Below are 15,737 nucleotides of genomic sequence, written 5' to 3'. Positions count from 1 at the left end.
TCATTAAGGGTCATTAACACATTAGAAATCACACCTGTCAAAATGATAATCCTTGCTAATGTGGGATTCGGTGTGTGTCCCCCTCCTCCTGTACCACCCCCCCCCCCCCCCCCCCCCCCCCCCCCCCCGGTGTTCCTCTGTAATGCGCAAGCTCAGTAGAGAAAAGTTAGGTGAGCTGTAATAACCAATCAAAAGGAGCCAAAGAGAGAGTTTTCACAAGTTTCCTGTGTATGAATGACGGTGATTCGAGTCAGAGGTGTGCTTGCTTTGCGAAAGATAGCCAAGTACCTGACTCTGCAGAGTTCTGTAATTAATTATGTAATTAAAAGACCTTGGTGTGCATTCCGACTCTGGGTGCTTATTGGCGCGGTGCACTGGGCACGAACTCGCGGACAACATCTGTACTCAGTGTGATGCCTACAGACAATCCTTTACTGTTGGGACCTGCATATTTTTCTGTGCCTTCAACACAAACCCTTTGGTACAACTAGTTCCCTACGTAGCTGCCAGTTCACCACTCAGTTGCACTTCTGAAGAGGAAAAGCTATTTCCCTCTAACGTAGGAGCACATACTCTAAATGCAAGCTTCACTCAGCTGGTCATTTACTGCAGGACAAGATTTGAAAACTGTTGTGGAGATTCTGTTGGGTTTTCTGCTTACAGAAAAATTAAGTGCCAAATCGCCCTCTACTCCGCTTTGTAGTGCTGCATTTAATGGAGATTCAAAGAATTTCATTTGCTCCTCCGTTTATGGACAACGAGCTGAAGGAACAGGTACAGCACATTAGCCTGGAATGCCTTCCCTCCCAACCAAAGTAAACTGGAGCTGTAACTAACACAAGCAGAAACAAGGCTTCCACGTTTTCAGCTGAATAAAGTTCCAACAAAATCATCCTCTGGGATTTGAAGCTTACTTCAAATTACATGCCAACAGCTCTTTTCCCTGAAAGGTCTTGCCCAGTTCTTACGTCATAGTAAAGTGTATACCTATAAAATTTACAGTTAACGTCTTCTCTTAGTTTGTCCAATTTTTGCATTATCGCTCAGCTGTGTGCTCATTTATAAGCTGATGCATGTATACAAGCTGCTGCTCAAGTCCTACGTCTTGTTTGCAATTCTTCGTTTCCTTGTTGCCAGCATATTGTAAAGCGGATCCCTGCTGCTACTCGCTCTAGAAGAAAAGGAATCATCGGTTTGGTTACCAAATACCCGCTTCTGGAAACCAGAAGTGTTTTGGTCTCTCTTCCCTTCGAATGACTCCACACCTCTCATCAGATAATGGATTGCTGACCTAGAATCAGAGAACATCCCAAGGTGGAAAGGGCTCACAATAATGAGCGAGTCCAACTCCTGGCTCCACACAGGACCACCCCAAAAGCAGAGCCTATGTCTGAGAGCATTGTTCAAACACTTCTGGACCCCCGTCAGGCTCGGTGCCACGACCACTGCCCTGGGCAGCTGTCCCAGTGCCCGAGCGCCCTCTCAGGGCAGCACCTGAGGCGCACGGGGCTCGGCGGGGCGGCCCGGGAGGGGAGGAGGACGGCGGGGCGAAGCGGCCGCTCCCTCAGAGCCGTCTCCCCGCCGCCTCGCCCGCACGTCGGGGCTTTTTCGTGTCGGGGCTTTTTCGTGTCGCGCCCTCGGGCTCTCGCCGCGGGCGACATGCCGCTCCCCAGCGCGGACAGCTTGCGCGCGGGGCCTGCCCGCGGCGGCGGCGGGAGGGAAACCCCAACCGCAAAGCCGTCCCGGCAGGGAGAGCTCGGGGTGCGGGCCGGTCCGGCACCGACAGTAAAGACACGCCGGAGGAAACGCTCTGCTTTTAGCCGTGAGCACCGCGGCCAGGTTGAAAAGGCGTCACGCTGGAGCTCCGAGTTGGGCGGCGTTCCGAGGCCGTTGTGGCAGTTGTGGAGACGGCCTCGGCTGAGGTGGCGGCTGCTGTCGCTGCTGTCCCCTCTGTCCCCGCTGTTGCCGCTGTTCCCGGCGCCTGGAGACCCCCGGCAGCCCCCTGTGACAGGACCTGTGGCCCCGGGGAGCAGGTCCTGTGGCCCCCTGTGCCCGCCGCCTCGTCGGCCATCCCGGCAGCAATCCTGCCAGCACAGAATAGCTCACCGGCTTTACGTGCGTTTCAGGGTAAAGTGACGATTAACTTCTATTTCCTGGCTTGGGTGCTGCTTTATTCTTTAACGGAGCTTCAGGTTTAAAGGTTAAACTCAGTTCTGTCAAGGTTAAACTCAGTTTCGTGAATGGCATCTTGGACAAAATCTTAAGCTGTGATTGACTCTCTGCTTAACAGAGGCCAAACGTGTACCTACTGAGAAGCAGGTCATAGGTGATAAGCCCTCACAAATTAACTTGCTATCACAAAGTGACGCCCAGAAAAAGTGTATTCAAAAGCTAGGCTCATTATAGAATCACAACCAAGCCATCATGACTGGTGCAGTAGACAGTGAGGTAGGGGGTGAGCCCTGGAAAGACAGAAGTAAAGTAGCAGCGAAATGCAGGTACCTTTGTGCACACGAAGCAGAAAAGCGCAGGCAGTAAAGTAATAGTGCTCCATTACTAGCGTGAGCAACAATTATATATAAATCGCAACCATTATCTATTAGATAATAGGTAATAATTAATAGATAATTGCAAAGCTCCAAAAATGCAATAAATAACTGATTCCCCTCAGAGAATGTCATTTGCATTTTTATATTAAAAAGACTCCAGAGTTGTAATGGATTAAAATCCTACGAAAGTGAAAGAAATGGCATCAGCCACTAGTTCTGCAGAAGCTAAAAGTAATACTGATAGAGTTTTGATGGAAATTTTTCCTTTGTGTGTTTAGTTTGGGGATTCCTTTTAAATCATTCATACCAGCAAGTTAGTTCTTCAAGGCCGTTTCTTTGAGATTAAGTGACAGGACTTCTACTACTCTTTTCTTCTTGGAATGCTTCTTGGTATTCTTACGTCAGCCAGAACATTTGTCTCTGTCGCAGATGAGAACAATGACCATAGTTAACAAGCCCAAATCTTCAAAGTCTAAAAAGCCATCTTCAAGGCGGTCTGGCAAATCCAAGAAACCGAGTACTAAAAAACTGATGTCACGCACCGCAAACTGGGGCCGGATACCACCTGCAGAAGATTCAAGCCAAGTCTCTGTGGCCCAAGGATGTGGAGGTGCTATTTATTGTAGATCCTCTGAAAAATCTAAGCCTTTTGCCCAAAGAGATCTAAGTAAGTGTGCGCTTTATCCTGCCTCCGTTTTCTTCAAAACAAAAGTAGAAAGTGGTAGTTCTTGCTTGTTGCACTGATAGAGAACAGGACTACTGTGAATAAAGACTTCCAAAGCGATTCTCCTAAGGCAACTGAAGTGACTGACGTTACAGAAATTAATTTTGATATATTTACAGTCGACAGAGAAATGTGGGGAGCATTTTGTAATGCACTGATTCATCCATATCTTTTCTGTTTTGCAAAGAAAAGTGTTTGATTGTTGCTATTCACAGGTTCCATTATTCACAGGTTTTTGAATGTTAAGATTGCTCAGGAAAAGATCTGATATTTGTAGGGGTACCGTCATTCCTAGTTATTTGTTTTTACATTGTCCTTGCATTTATTACCATATAATTTCAAGTCTAAGTTTGTGGTTGAAGTTATAATAAGGAAAAAAGCATATAATAAGGAAGAAATTAAAATGGTTGACTAAACTTTTTTTTCCCAAAACATTGTGTTGACCAGCCAATTTGAAGATGGCGGTATTAAAGGTGTCTGCAATAAGTTTTTCTGTTTTGGATTGTAGCTAGTTCCTCTAGGTGCTCCCGCAGAATAGTATTTTTACTATGCCTATATATACTTTATATATTCACTATACCTATATATACTTAATACCTTTCTTAGAAACAAACAAACAAAATCTCTTTTTAAATATAACTTTCTTGCAGTTGTTAATGATGGAATTGCTCCGCCACAAAGGATTCTTTTTCCACCTGAGAAGATACGTATGGATTGGCAAGAAACACAAAGTGTTGGAGTTGGCCTGTACAATCTTGGCAACACGTGTTTTCTTAATGCTACTCTACAGTGTTTGACCTACACCCCCCCACTTGCCAATTACATGCTTTCTCTTGAGCACAGCCAGTCATGTGAGTACTTTCTAACAGTATTTTAAATCTGTTGGATAGCTGTGAAGGTGAAAGAACAGCAGTGATTCTGTGAGACAAACTTACTTGCCTGATTTTACCTGTAGACGCTGGCTTTGAGCATTGTATTAGCAGTGGGCTCGGAATAGCATATGGAGTGCGTTTAATGCACCATGTGTTTTTTTTGTTTGTTTGTTTGTTTGTTTTTTTAAAAGGATCTTTTCTTGCTTCATGGGAATAATGAAGTGCATTGGACAGTAATGCATTTAATGAACATTTGGCATTTGGGCTATTTGGGCTTCCTGCTGCTAGAAAGGCAATAAAATTTAGGATGTTGGCATCATAGGTCTTTAGTCTGCACAGCCGAGGTTCCATAATGCACTACAATAAATGGTCTGTTCGTTGTTGAACCAATTAAAAAAAAAAAAAAACAAAAAAACCTAGAAAGCAATATGAGCTGTTATGAACACGACTAGATTTTTTTGTGGGACTGTATTAAAATCTAGACTGATTTTGTCCTAAATAAAATGTTGTACTATAAAGTAAATGTTGTACTAAACCTGTATGCTTTTTAGGCTGGTATCTTTGTATCGATACCTAGAAATTTAACTGTTTTCTTCCTGTATATAGAAATCGTTTCAGTTAAGAATCCTGTTGAAAAAAGGAGGGCAGAAGTACTATTACATACATTACTGTAATTTTTCCTTTTTCCCAAAGGACTCGTAGCTCTGTATCATGAAGCTCACCTGACAGCACTGTGCTGAAAATAACCCACGTTCTCTTAATGCTGTATCATCAAGGTCAAATATTCTTTCCTCATACATTTTGCAACCTGTGGAGTTCACATTCCTGTCAGCCTTTACAAACGTGACTTTGCAGTAGTCTTTTAGATTTCTCATCACAAAATGCACTTGAATACAGGCTTAATGGATATTTTTATTCTATAAAGTTGTGTGAAATGAAATGTTAGGAGACTGTTGGGACAAGGAGAGTGGATATTGTATCTATAGTTTAAATGTTACTTATATGTTTGTTTGTAGTTATGTCTGTTTCGCTAGACTGGGATGCTTTCTTCTTTCACTCTTCAGGTCGTGAACAAGATTTTTGCATGATGTGCACGATGGAGACTCACATTAACCAGGCCCTGCTTTGCACTGTTGATGCCATCGAGCCTACGCGTGTTATCAATAATCTCAGTCGTAAGTGGCTTCAGATGTGTTTCTTTTTCAGCATCTTGTAATCTTCAAATAATTATTTGATGTGTATAAATGGTTTTAACACTGTAAAGAAGAGAGATTTTAGAAACAGGAGAATTACTTCATTTTTAAATGAGGTGAATACTATCATCTTCTTATTTAGGAATAGGACAACATTTCCGTTTTGGCAGTCAAGAAGACGCACACGAGTTCTTGCGCTATACTGTTGATGCTATGCAGGAAGCGTGCTTGAATGGAAGCACCAAGTAAGCATAAACAAATTCACTTTTATACGTTCTCTAGCACCTTTTAGGCCTTTATTTACTATCAAAACTGAAAGTCTAGGTCATCCTTGGTTTTCATAAAACTCTTTGAAGAGTTAACTGTGTGCCTTAAATCTTCTGAGGTCTGATTATAATTTATTTCCAGATTGGACAGATCTTCTCAAGCTACCACCATCATTCATCAAATATTTGGAGGATTTCTAAGATCAAGAGGTACTTTTAAAAATATTCCTGTCCTTAGAACTGATCTGTGTCTTTTGTCGGTAGTAAAGCAGTCTGTAGTTTGTCTGAAGTAGTATCTATCGACAACTTGAATGTGGACAGTTAGTCTCCTTCACGTGTTGTTAAGCATTTATATTTTGCTTCCAGTGAAGTGCTTGAATTGCAAAGCAGTTTCGGATACGTATGAGGCATTTCTTGATATCACTTTGGATGTAAAGGTAGGAGGTTTTGTAAATATAATTCATGATGTTTAAGTACATGTATAACTTTCTAAATTAAACTTGTTTAACTTAAAAAACCAAACCACGTACAATGTTAAAATATAAGAGCTTGGTGGTGGTTAGAAAGTGGATTGGACTTTGTCCTTCTGTGGAACCCCTGTAAATAGTCTCCACGTCTGCATTGGGTTTAAGGGGAAAGAATTTTATTGCTGCGCAAAGTATAATACTGTCACACTTCTTTGTTGTTCTACCTCAATATACGTCTAATTGTTAGACTGTTGGATTTGTTGCCAGTATTGATGACAAAGCACACTATAGATGCTGTCTGCGTTACTGGAAAATGATTTGTTTCAAAGTAGAATGACTTCCAGGTGAGGTAAACGCTGAGCATGCTCTTTCTGCCTCCTTCTTGACAGTGCTCATAGTAGATCGCTTAAGTATGTGTTAGTCAGGTTCTCTTATAAACTCCTAGTGCGTCTCTGGAATTTTGAATTTACAGTGACTTTACGCTCTTCTCTCTCGCTCCTCTAGGCGGTTTCATCTGTTACCAGAGCTCTAGAACTATTTGTGAAACCTGAAGAGCTGGATGGAGAGAATTGCTATAAATGTAGCGAGTAAGATTATTACTAATTATGTCTTAATACTAGATATTAGTTTTATATATTACATGACTTAGAGCGTAAGTTATCCTTTAACTTCATTTAGAAATAAGGAGACGCAGCATTGTTGTTGTTGTTGTTGCTTCATTTTCTAGTAGTGGTGAGCTGAAGCAAGGAGCTATGGAGAATGATTTGGAGTGGAAGGCAGCAGCAGGTTCCTACAGGTCCTAGCGTTCACTGTGAAACAAAGTTAGATTGAGTGTCAGGGAATGTGAGCTGGCTCTGTGGTAATGAATGTTAGCAGCCTGTGCTGGCTCACTAAACAGCGTCTTGCACAGCTCTTGAACTGTGAAACCTGTCGATGTGGACTAATGTCCGAAATGAGCTCCCTTAAGCCTAACCCGTGCACAGGGAAAGCCTGTTGAGTTCAGGCGCTCTCTGTGCTGATCAATATGTAAGATGTTTCTACGTATGTGAGAAACAATTGAACATTTGCATAAGATGGTTTGGCAAAACAAGTTGTTAGTCAAACATCCCCTCAGAAAAGCACAGAGTGCCCGGCTCAGTTCTGTAGAATTCATGCCTGACCCCTCTAAATGAAAAATGCAGTATCCACTTCTTGTTGTTGGATACTAAGGAAATTAGGGTGTCGAATCAAGAGCGTCCAATAGGTTATTAAAGCAATTTAATCCCAGGTTCGTCTTGGCCTGCGGATCCTAGAAAGCAACATGCAGCGTATTCAGGATTCTCATAAGTGATGTCTGAGGAAGAGAAAGAACTGTAATAGCACCTCACATCTGAATTGCATGGTCCTTCCTTAATGTGCTCTTTGAGGTGTGATCGGTTCAGTCACACTTAAAGCCAGAATTTTCCGTCTTTTTGTGAGCTTAAAAGGAAAGGCCTTGCACATGTACAGTACTTTTTCCATTGCTGATAACTGTTATTAGTCTTATATATAACTCATTTTTACTATTTTTTGTTTATATTTTATAACTCCCTGGTAATACGCTTTCGTGAGAGATTCCTGTTCCCGCTATGCTCTGAGTTGTTGGTAAAACTTACCTTCTTCTCTGTATTAACAAACGTGACATGCAGTGCATGGGTTTATGAAAAGAAAAAACCAAACACATGATGCAAGTAAATATCATTCAAATAGCATAAGCATGCGTGAGACATTAAAAGGAGTTTGTTTTGGGGGCGAAAAAGAAGATGCTTTCAAACACTTGTCTCTGCTTGTTTTTAAGGTGTAAAAAGATGGTTCCTGCATCCAAGAGATTTACCATACACCGTTCTTCCAACGTTCTCACAATATCACTGAAAAGATTTGCAGATTTCACAGGTGGAAAGATCAACAAGGTATATTTCCCGCTGTAATGCAACTTTGTCATCATGTAATGGGACATCCCCCAAAGCTGAAAGTTGTTAATATTTTCAGACAATAATTGTAGACTAACGACTACGGCTTATTCTTTCTCTTAATATCAGTAAAGTTCCTGCTTGACAAGAAGCATATACTTTCCTCTGAGAAGGCTAATTCATCAGAAAACAGTTGTCTGCAACTTCTAGTATTAAACGTTGCTTATGGGAAGACTTATTTTTAGTGAATCAAGAGATATATTCATATAATTCCAGTCTCTGTTTTTTGGAAGTGTTTTTCTCTGGCTAGTCCGCGAAGTACTCTGATATAATTTTTCTATCTTCTTGGTCTCTCTTTAGGAAGTAAAATATCCTGAGTATTTGGACCTCCGAGCCTACATGTCTCAATCAAGTGGAGAACCACTCATCTATGCCTTATATGCGGTGCTGGTGCATCATGGTATCAACTGTCGCTCAGGACACTATGTATGCTACATAAAGGTAGAAGTCAACATCATTTCTAACAGGGTAAAGGTTGTGCTGGCAAACCAGTTCAAGTGTTACTAGTAGTACTGTTTCTAGGGAAAAAGATTTCATTATATGTTTATTTGACACGTGTGTATTTTATTGCTATCTGTGATTTCATTTGGAAAACATGCAATTCATCTGAAGATATCGTTGTCTTTATTTGCAGGCTGGTAATGGACTTTGGTATCAGATGAATGATGCAAAAGTAGTCCGTACTGACATTAAAAGAGTTCTTGGTCAGCAAGCTTACTTACTTTTTTATATCAGGTAATAACAAGTATTCAAATGTGTTCAGAAGAGATTTACTCTCCTGTTATTGATACTTTTCTTTTTGCAAGTGTTTTTCTTTCTCTCCCAGGAAAAGATGATTATTTCTCTAATTCAGTTCTGTCTAACCTGAAATTCTCTGTCATTTATTATCTTTTGTTGCTTGGCCTTAAACTGCAGCACTTGTGTAAATTGCTGTATATGTGTTATCTGTAGCTGGCTAATTTAGAGAAGGAGAGAAATGAAGGCCATCTGTGGTGTAAGAATGAATTATTGCTCTGAAAGTGATAGTCATAGTAGGAAGACTGTTACCTACTTTTCAGTTTGTAGTCTTGGCTAAGTCTTCTGTAGAGAAGGCTTCCATATCATATGAACTGTTCCTATAAAATTATAGGATGGGATTTAATCCAAGAGTAGGCCGAAAGAAAAACTAAACTGAGATCACTGCTCTTTTCTGAAGGCGCTATGATTTGACGCTCGGAGAACGTGCTTTTTACTTAGCAGCACCGTCTTATCCCTGTTCATTCCCCCCTGGTCAGCGGGGGGCTAACAGTAAGCAGGCTGGATTTCTGGGACCACGACTTCCTCCTCATATGATTAAGGTAATTTAGGGAAGCGGGAGGGCAGATAATGGCACCAAACGGACAGTGGGTTTGGGGTTTGGTGTGGGGTTTTTTGTTTGGTTTTTGGCATCTTTGTTTTGTTTTCCTTCCCACGCTGCAGCTGTCTTCACAGCCCTCATGCTACAGCCAGAGTCATTCAAACAGTGGTTACTGCTGAATTGCGCAGCCATGCGACTCCATTGTTTATACCTCCTAGACAGCTTTGTAAAGCACAGAGAGCTACGCTCTTTGACAATTTAAGTAGAGTGTACTAATCCTCGAATCATTTAAAAGAGGACTTGTTTTTCCTATCGACGTCACTTTAGCTAAGACAGGGAAACCAAATTGTCTTATTCCTGAGCACCAGAACAATTATTCCAGGCTTTTTGGGGTATGTTTAAAGGGGAAACTAAATATATTTGGGAATAGCTTTAGGCAATGTTAAGTTGTTTGGATGGTTTTCAAAAATGATGTTAATTTGATATCAATATGCAGTAAACCAAAAGCAGGAATTAAATACACTTATGGGACTTGCATTTATCTTTTAAGGGCAGTGTTTTTTGCTTTTTAGGTGTTAAGACCATTTGTAGAAATACTTAGTAGGAGAATGACATGTTTAAAAATGTTAAATGGAGTGTTTCCATTAACCCGTCTTGCAATTTCTTCTTTTTAAATACAGAATTCAAGTCGTTTAAATGGAAATGGATCCATAAAAGAGGATGCAAATACCACTGGTGTCACCCTAAAAAGGCCATCTTCAGCACCACCAATGGCCTGTGTTCAAGAACAGCCGATTACCAGGCCTTCAATTACTGATACGTCAAAAAACCAGAAGATCACCATCAGTATTCACAATAAATTGCCTGCTCGTCAGACTGTGTCACAGCCTGACTGTCTTAGCAGTGCTGTGGAGGATGAAGATCTCTACAAGGCTGTTCCTTCATCCACAATCACAAATTCGGTAAAGCAAATGAAGCAAATACAAATACAAAAAAAAAAAAAAAAAGAGTTTCTGCTGAAATTTTTGTGGAGCCAAAGGTGAATGGAAATCCTAAACTCAGCTCTGATAACACAGTCCCTTACGGTGCAGAATCTTCAGGAAAATCTGAGGAGGAGTCAAAGGGCTTATTTAAAAGGAATTGCAATGCAATGTGGAATTTTGGTTGGAAAGGTAGTCCGTACATTGCAGAATTCCCATTCTTCCTGTCAGAATGCTGATGAAGGAAGATCCCAGCATGAGCTGCCAAACACTGATTCACTGAATGGTGCTATTAGTTTAGTTCATGAATCTAAAGAAAACGGACTGAAACTTGATGATTCCACTTGCCAAGTTGAACCTGTTAAACCTTGTGAGATGTTCTTTTCTAAAACAAACGGATTGCTTGAAACATAGTAGTTTGCTCCATCGAGAATTTCTCACCCACGATGTATTCGGGAGTGTTTATCATGTTCCTAATTCAGGCGAAATGCTGAGAAAACACAGCACAAATTTGATCGTAACCCTTTGTGATACTATGCCATTAGAATTTGCAGAGCTGAGCTGACATTAGAACTTGTCAGCTTAAGCTGAGCTGAGATAAAAATTCTTAAGTTTCATAAAGTAGATTTTGGGAGGTGAGTTGGCGTTATCTTTGAAGTGTAGATAATGCATACAACACAAAGCGATCTTGCTTAGCATTTAATGTAGAAATTCTGAGAAGACTAGTCCTCAGCACAAATGGTATTTTTTCTGTCTGCTGACTTGTGCGTTTTAGTTGCAGATGCCTGGAGCTATGCCTCCAGTCCCTCGAGAAGTCATCATGGAATCCCTCACGGCCAGCCAGCTGAACAGCTTGTCAGAGGAAATAAGGTAAAATGAGCACAGTCTGATTAAGACAAGATTTTATGGAAGTTCATTGCGGTTTTATCTGTCTACTAATACTATTTAATGGAAGGATTTAAATCAGTAGAATTCCGTACTGTATGGCCAGTGTTGCGAACAGAACTAATGATCGACACTGTGCATAGCACTCTGATGCAGGCTGGTGCCTCGCGGAGAACTTGTGTTTCTTCATAGAATGTTTTTCCGTTTTTCTCCATTATCTGGAGAAACATTGGCTGTTCCCCCGTCGCCCCCACCCCTTTTTTCTCAGAGCAGCAGGTGGAGGGAGACGGAAACGTGTTTTTATTTTGTGCAGTGTCCCGGGACCTCCGAAATCTACTGAGAATGATGAATACCTTGAACAGTACCAATGTGATGACCGTGGAGACAAGGAGAAACCAAGAAGATCAAAAGAACATGAACTGATTTCAGAAGAAAATGTTTTCTACATCAAAGAGTCTTCTGAGACTGGTGAGAAATTGCGGCAAACTTCCCCTCTAAAGTCTGACAGTGAATGTAGTTCTAAAAACCTTTCCTCCTTAGCTGTTACAGATAGATGCCAAGATACAAAGGACGAGACTAAAAAATCTGACAAAGAGCGTTACCAGAGAAAGAGGGAACATTCTCCTACTGAAGAGAAGGAGAGTCAAAAAGATGGTCATTCCATCAAGAGAAGGTGCTCTCGGAGTGTGGAAGTTGTTAAGCAAAAGTGTCACAAGCAGGAGTATTGGGAGGGAAGCAGGTACAGATCTTCCCATAGTGAAAGGAACAGCCCTGATAATGGCAGAAGACCAGTAAAATATTCAAAGTACAGATCTCGAAGCAGAGGAAGATCAGAACAAGATAGCGCTAGATATTACCATTCCAAAGGGGAAAGAAGTTGGAGCAGAGAAAGATACTATCAAGATGAACCACGGAAATGGGAAAAATGTAGCTATTACAAGGATTACTATTCACCTCATGCAGCAGGAGACAGTAGAGAGAGAAAGTTCTCTCACGGTGATAAAGACTTTGACAAATTGACTCAGACTTACTCCAGCAGGTCACATAAGCGTTATCATTACAAAAGCAGATGGCCTCACGGTTCCCTCTTGAGAGAGGAAGATGTACATCACTTTAGCACACCCAGAGCAGACTCACATCGTTGCTCAGTAGCTCAGCAACATTCTGGAAAACATTCGCGTGAGAGACATGCACTTCCACCTGTGTCAGCTCATTTGGAGAACTGTCGCCAGAAAAAGGCAAAAGAAGGAAACAGAAAAAGACAATATACTCGTGCAGAAGGTAGTGAAAGTGAAATAGAAAGGCAACGCAGAAAGGTAGAAAAGGAGCTTTTAGGTGGTGAAAACATGAAAAAATATAAGAAGTTCTAGAAGAAAAAGAAGTCTGAAGATAAACAGGGAGAGAAGGATTCCAAGTAAGCAGGGATTCCAGCCTAATCAGCATTTTTTTTCCTAATTCTTTTCTGGGTGCTTCTCATGTTTTGTTTTTTTTTTCATAGTTTCTGAGTTATTTAGATAGCATAATCTGGCTGGGGATCATGACTGGGGATCATTAGGTTGATCAGTGAAGACAGGAAAGGTATTGCTGAATTGTGTCAGAGCACTAGCTTTGGACCACGTAGTTCGAATCACATCTGCACACCATTCTGGATTAGGTTAAAATATTTTTTTTTTTTTACTTGCACATATTCCAGAGCTAACCATTGTTAATGATCTGTGTACCAACCAGGACCTATGGTCCTTCAATCTGAGGGCTTAAGTTTGCTGCATCTAAAGGAAGTTACATGTGCACAAAGTACCACAAAATAGCTGACATGCGGCAAATCATCGCCTGTGGTAAAATAAATAAAGTTTCCTGTATGCAACAAGTGCCACATCTTTTTTTCTCTTTTTAACTTGCATGTTTCTTTCAGACTTTATGATTTGTATTTCTCTGCGCTCCACTTTGACAATGCCAATCGCAAGCGTAACAAAAAGAAGAAAAAGGAGAAACATCAGGAAAGTGAAAGGCTTCTTGGAACACTTAGATCCTCGTTTCCAGAAGAAAACCCGGGAGAAGAAGGAAGAATCCCATCCTCCAGATGGCTCTTTATGAGAGCAATGCAGAAGTGAGGGCAGTAAACAACCTCACAAGGAAGGGAAGCCTTCCAGTGCAGGTGAAAGGAAGAAACATCGCATCCAGCGAGTATATTAAAGGTAAGCGGCTGCAGCATGTTTATGGGATTCCTTTTAGATTAATCTAGAGATTATCTAAAACAGTCTTTAAATGCTTGATGACTGAACAGTCTGCTGGATATTAAAATATGTTTTGAAAAATATGTTTCAAATGTTGTTTTTTCAGCTGTGTGGGGAGAACAAATACAGTGGCTATGAATATTTTGGCTATTATTCAGAACAGCATGTGGAGGGATATGTAAACTATGTAATATGTAAAAATATGTACTATGTAAAAATCCTGCTTTTTTTCTCCTTTTTGTTTTTTTTTTTGTCTTTTTCTTTTTTTCCCTGCTATTATAGGTTTAAGAATATAGAGGAATGCGCTGATGGAAGCCATGTAAAGAGTCTCCAAATTTGCATTGGGTTTAAGCGGAAAGAATTTTATGTCTGCACAAATTATGATACTGTCAAAACTTCTTTGTTGTTCTACCTCAATATACATCTAATTGTTAGACTGCTGGATTTGTTGCCAGTATTGATGACAAAGCACACTATAGATGCTGTCTGCGTTACTGGAAAATGATTTGTTTCAAAGTAAAATGACTTCCAGGTGAGGTAAACGCTGAGCATGCTCTTTCTGCCTCCTTCTTGACAGTGCTCATAGTAGATCGCTTAAGTATGTATTAGTCAGGTTCTCTTATAAACTCCTAGTGCGTCTCTGGAATTTTGAATTTACAGTGACTTTACGCTCTTCTCTCTCGCTCCTCTAGGCGGTTTCATCTGTTACCAGAGCTCTAGAACTATTTGTGAAACCTGAAGAGCTGGATGGAGAGAATTGCTACAAATGTAGCGAGTGAGATTATTAACTAATTATGTCTTAATGCTAGATATTAGTTTTATGTATTGCATGACTTAGAGCATAAGTTATCTTTTAACTTCATTTAGAAATAAGGAGACGCAGCTTCGTTGTTGTTGTTGTTGCTTCATTTTGTTTAAACAACTGGTGCACGGAAATAATCCCAAACTTGAAAACGTTACATCTGTTTTGGAAATCTAAGAAGAGTGGCTATTAGCTGATATTGGACTTTTCTCGTAGCATTGTCTGCACCATGGCTTGTCAAGCTTCCTAGGCGTGTAGCTGCATGCTGAAATATTCATATTGGCAGAAGTGAAAAGACATGCCCAGTAAGTAGAGGTGAGCTGAAGCAAGGAGCTGTGGAGAATGATTTGGAGTGGAAGGCAGCAGCAGGTTGCTGCAGGTCCTAGCGTTCACTGTGAAACAAAGTTAGATTGAGTGTCAGGGAATGTGAGCTGGCTCTGTGGTAATGAATGTTAGCAGCCTGTGCTGGCTCACTAAACAGCGTCTTGCACAGCTCTTGAACTGTGAAACCTGTCGATGTGGACTAATGTCCGAAATGAGCTCCCTTAAGCCTAACCCGTGCACAGGGAAAGCCTGTTGAGTTCAGGCGCTCTCTGTGCTGATCAATATGTAAGATGTTTCTACGTATGTGAGAAACAATTGAACATTTGCATAAGATGGTTTGGCAAAACAAGCTGTTAGTCAAACATCCCCTCAGAAAAGCACAGAGTGCCCGGCTCAGTTCTGTAGGATTCATGCCTGACCCCTCTAAATGAAAAATGCAGTATCCACTTCTTGTTGTTGGATACTAAGGAAATTAAGGTGTCGAATCAAGAGCGTCCAATAGGTTATTAAAGCAATTTAATCCCAGGTTCGTCTTAGCCTGCGGATCCTAGAAAGCAACATGCAGCGTATTCAGGATTCTCATAAGTGATGTCTGAGGAAGAGAAAGAACTGTAATAGCACCTCACATCTGAATTGCATGGTCCTTCCTTAACGTGCTCTTTGAGGTGTGATCGGTTCAGTCACACTTAAAGCCAGAATTTTCTGTCTTTTTGTGAGCTTAAAAGGAAAGGCCTTGCACATGTACGGTACTTTTTCCATTGCTGATAACTGTTATTAGTCTTATATATAACTCATTTTTACTATTTTTTGTTTATATTTTATAACTCCCTGGTAATATGCTTTCGTGAGAGATTCCTGTTCCCGCTGTGCTCTGAGTTGTTGGTAAAACTTACCTTCTTCTCTGTATTAACAAACGTGACATGCAGTGCATGGGTTTATGGAAAGAAAAAACCAAACACATGATGCAAGTAAATATCATTCAAATAGCATAAGCATGCGTGAGACATTAAAAGGAGTTTGTTTTGGGGGCGAAAAAGAAGATGCTTTCAAACACTTGTCTCTGCTTGTTTTTAAGGTGTAAAAAGATGGTTCCTGCATCCAAGAGATTTACCATACA

The 15,737-nt window shown here is 40.8% G+C and overlaps 1 protein-coding gene across 3 annotated transcripts; it reads left to right on the top strand.

Annotated features, from left to right (window-relative positions):
* Nucleotides 1–1,166: 1,166 nt before the first annotated feature.
* On the top strand, nucleotides 1,167–14,269 carry LOC136791079 (ubiquitin carboxyl-terminal hydrolase 42-like). 3 transcript variants are annotated; one of them, XR_010832323.1, is made up of 18 exons: nucleotides 1,167–2,127; nucleotides 2,955–3,216; nucleotides 3,924–4,124; nucleotides 5,210–5,320; nucleotides 5,481–5,583; nucleotides 5,747–5,814; nucleotides 5,971–6,041; nucleotides 6,576–6,658; nucleotides 7,888–7,999; nucleotides 8,360–8,500; nucleotides 8,694–8,794; nucleotides 9,255–9,396; nucleotides 10,076–10,357; nucleotides 11,151–11,245; nucleotides 11,574–11,728; nucleotides 13,173–13,455; nucleotides 13,777–14,026; nucleotides 14,187–14,269. XR_010832323.1 is itself a non-coding variant. In XM_066999373.1 (17 exons), the coding sequence occupies exons 1-16, from the start codon at nucleotides 1,387–1,389 to the stop codon at nucleotides 12,628–12,630; spliced, it is 3,498 nt and encodes a 1,165-aa protein (XP_066855474.1). In that variant the 5' UTR covers nucleotides 1,175–1,386; the 3' UTR covers nucleotides 12,631–12,674; nucleotides 13,173–13,245. The 3 variants fall into 3 exon arrangements, 2 of the variants coding, with proteins under 2 accessions (XP_066855474.1, XP_066855473.1); XM_066999373.1 differs by lacking the exons at nucleotides 13,777–14,026; nucleotides 14,187–14,269 and adding an exon at nucleotides 11,801–12,674 and having other exon boundaries at nucleotides 1,175–2,127; nucleotides 13,173–13,245; XM_066999372.1 differs by lacking the exons at nucleotides 13,777–14,026; nucleotides 14,187–14,269 and having other exon boundaries at nucleotides 1,175–2,127; nucleotides 11,574–12,674; nucleotides 13,173–13,245.
* Nucleotides 14,270–15,737: the final 1,468 nt, after the last annotated feature.

Source organism: Anser cygnoides, chromosome 6 (assembly GCF_040182565.1).
Source record: "Anser cygnoides isolate HZ-2024a breed goose chromosome 6, Taihu_goose_T2T_genome, whole genome shotgun sequence".
In the NCBI taxonomy this organism is placed as follows: domain Eukaryota; kingdom Metazoa; phylum Chordata; class Aves; order Anseriformes; family Anatidae; genus Anser; species Anser cygnoides.
The sequence above is the reverse complement of the archived record's forward strand: the minus strand, read 5'-3'. Positions and strand labels throughout refer to the sequence as shown.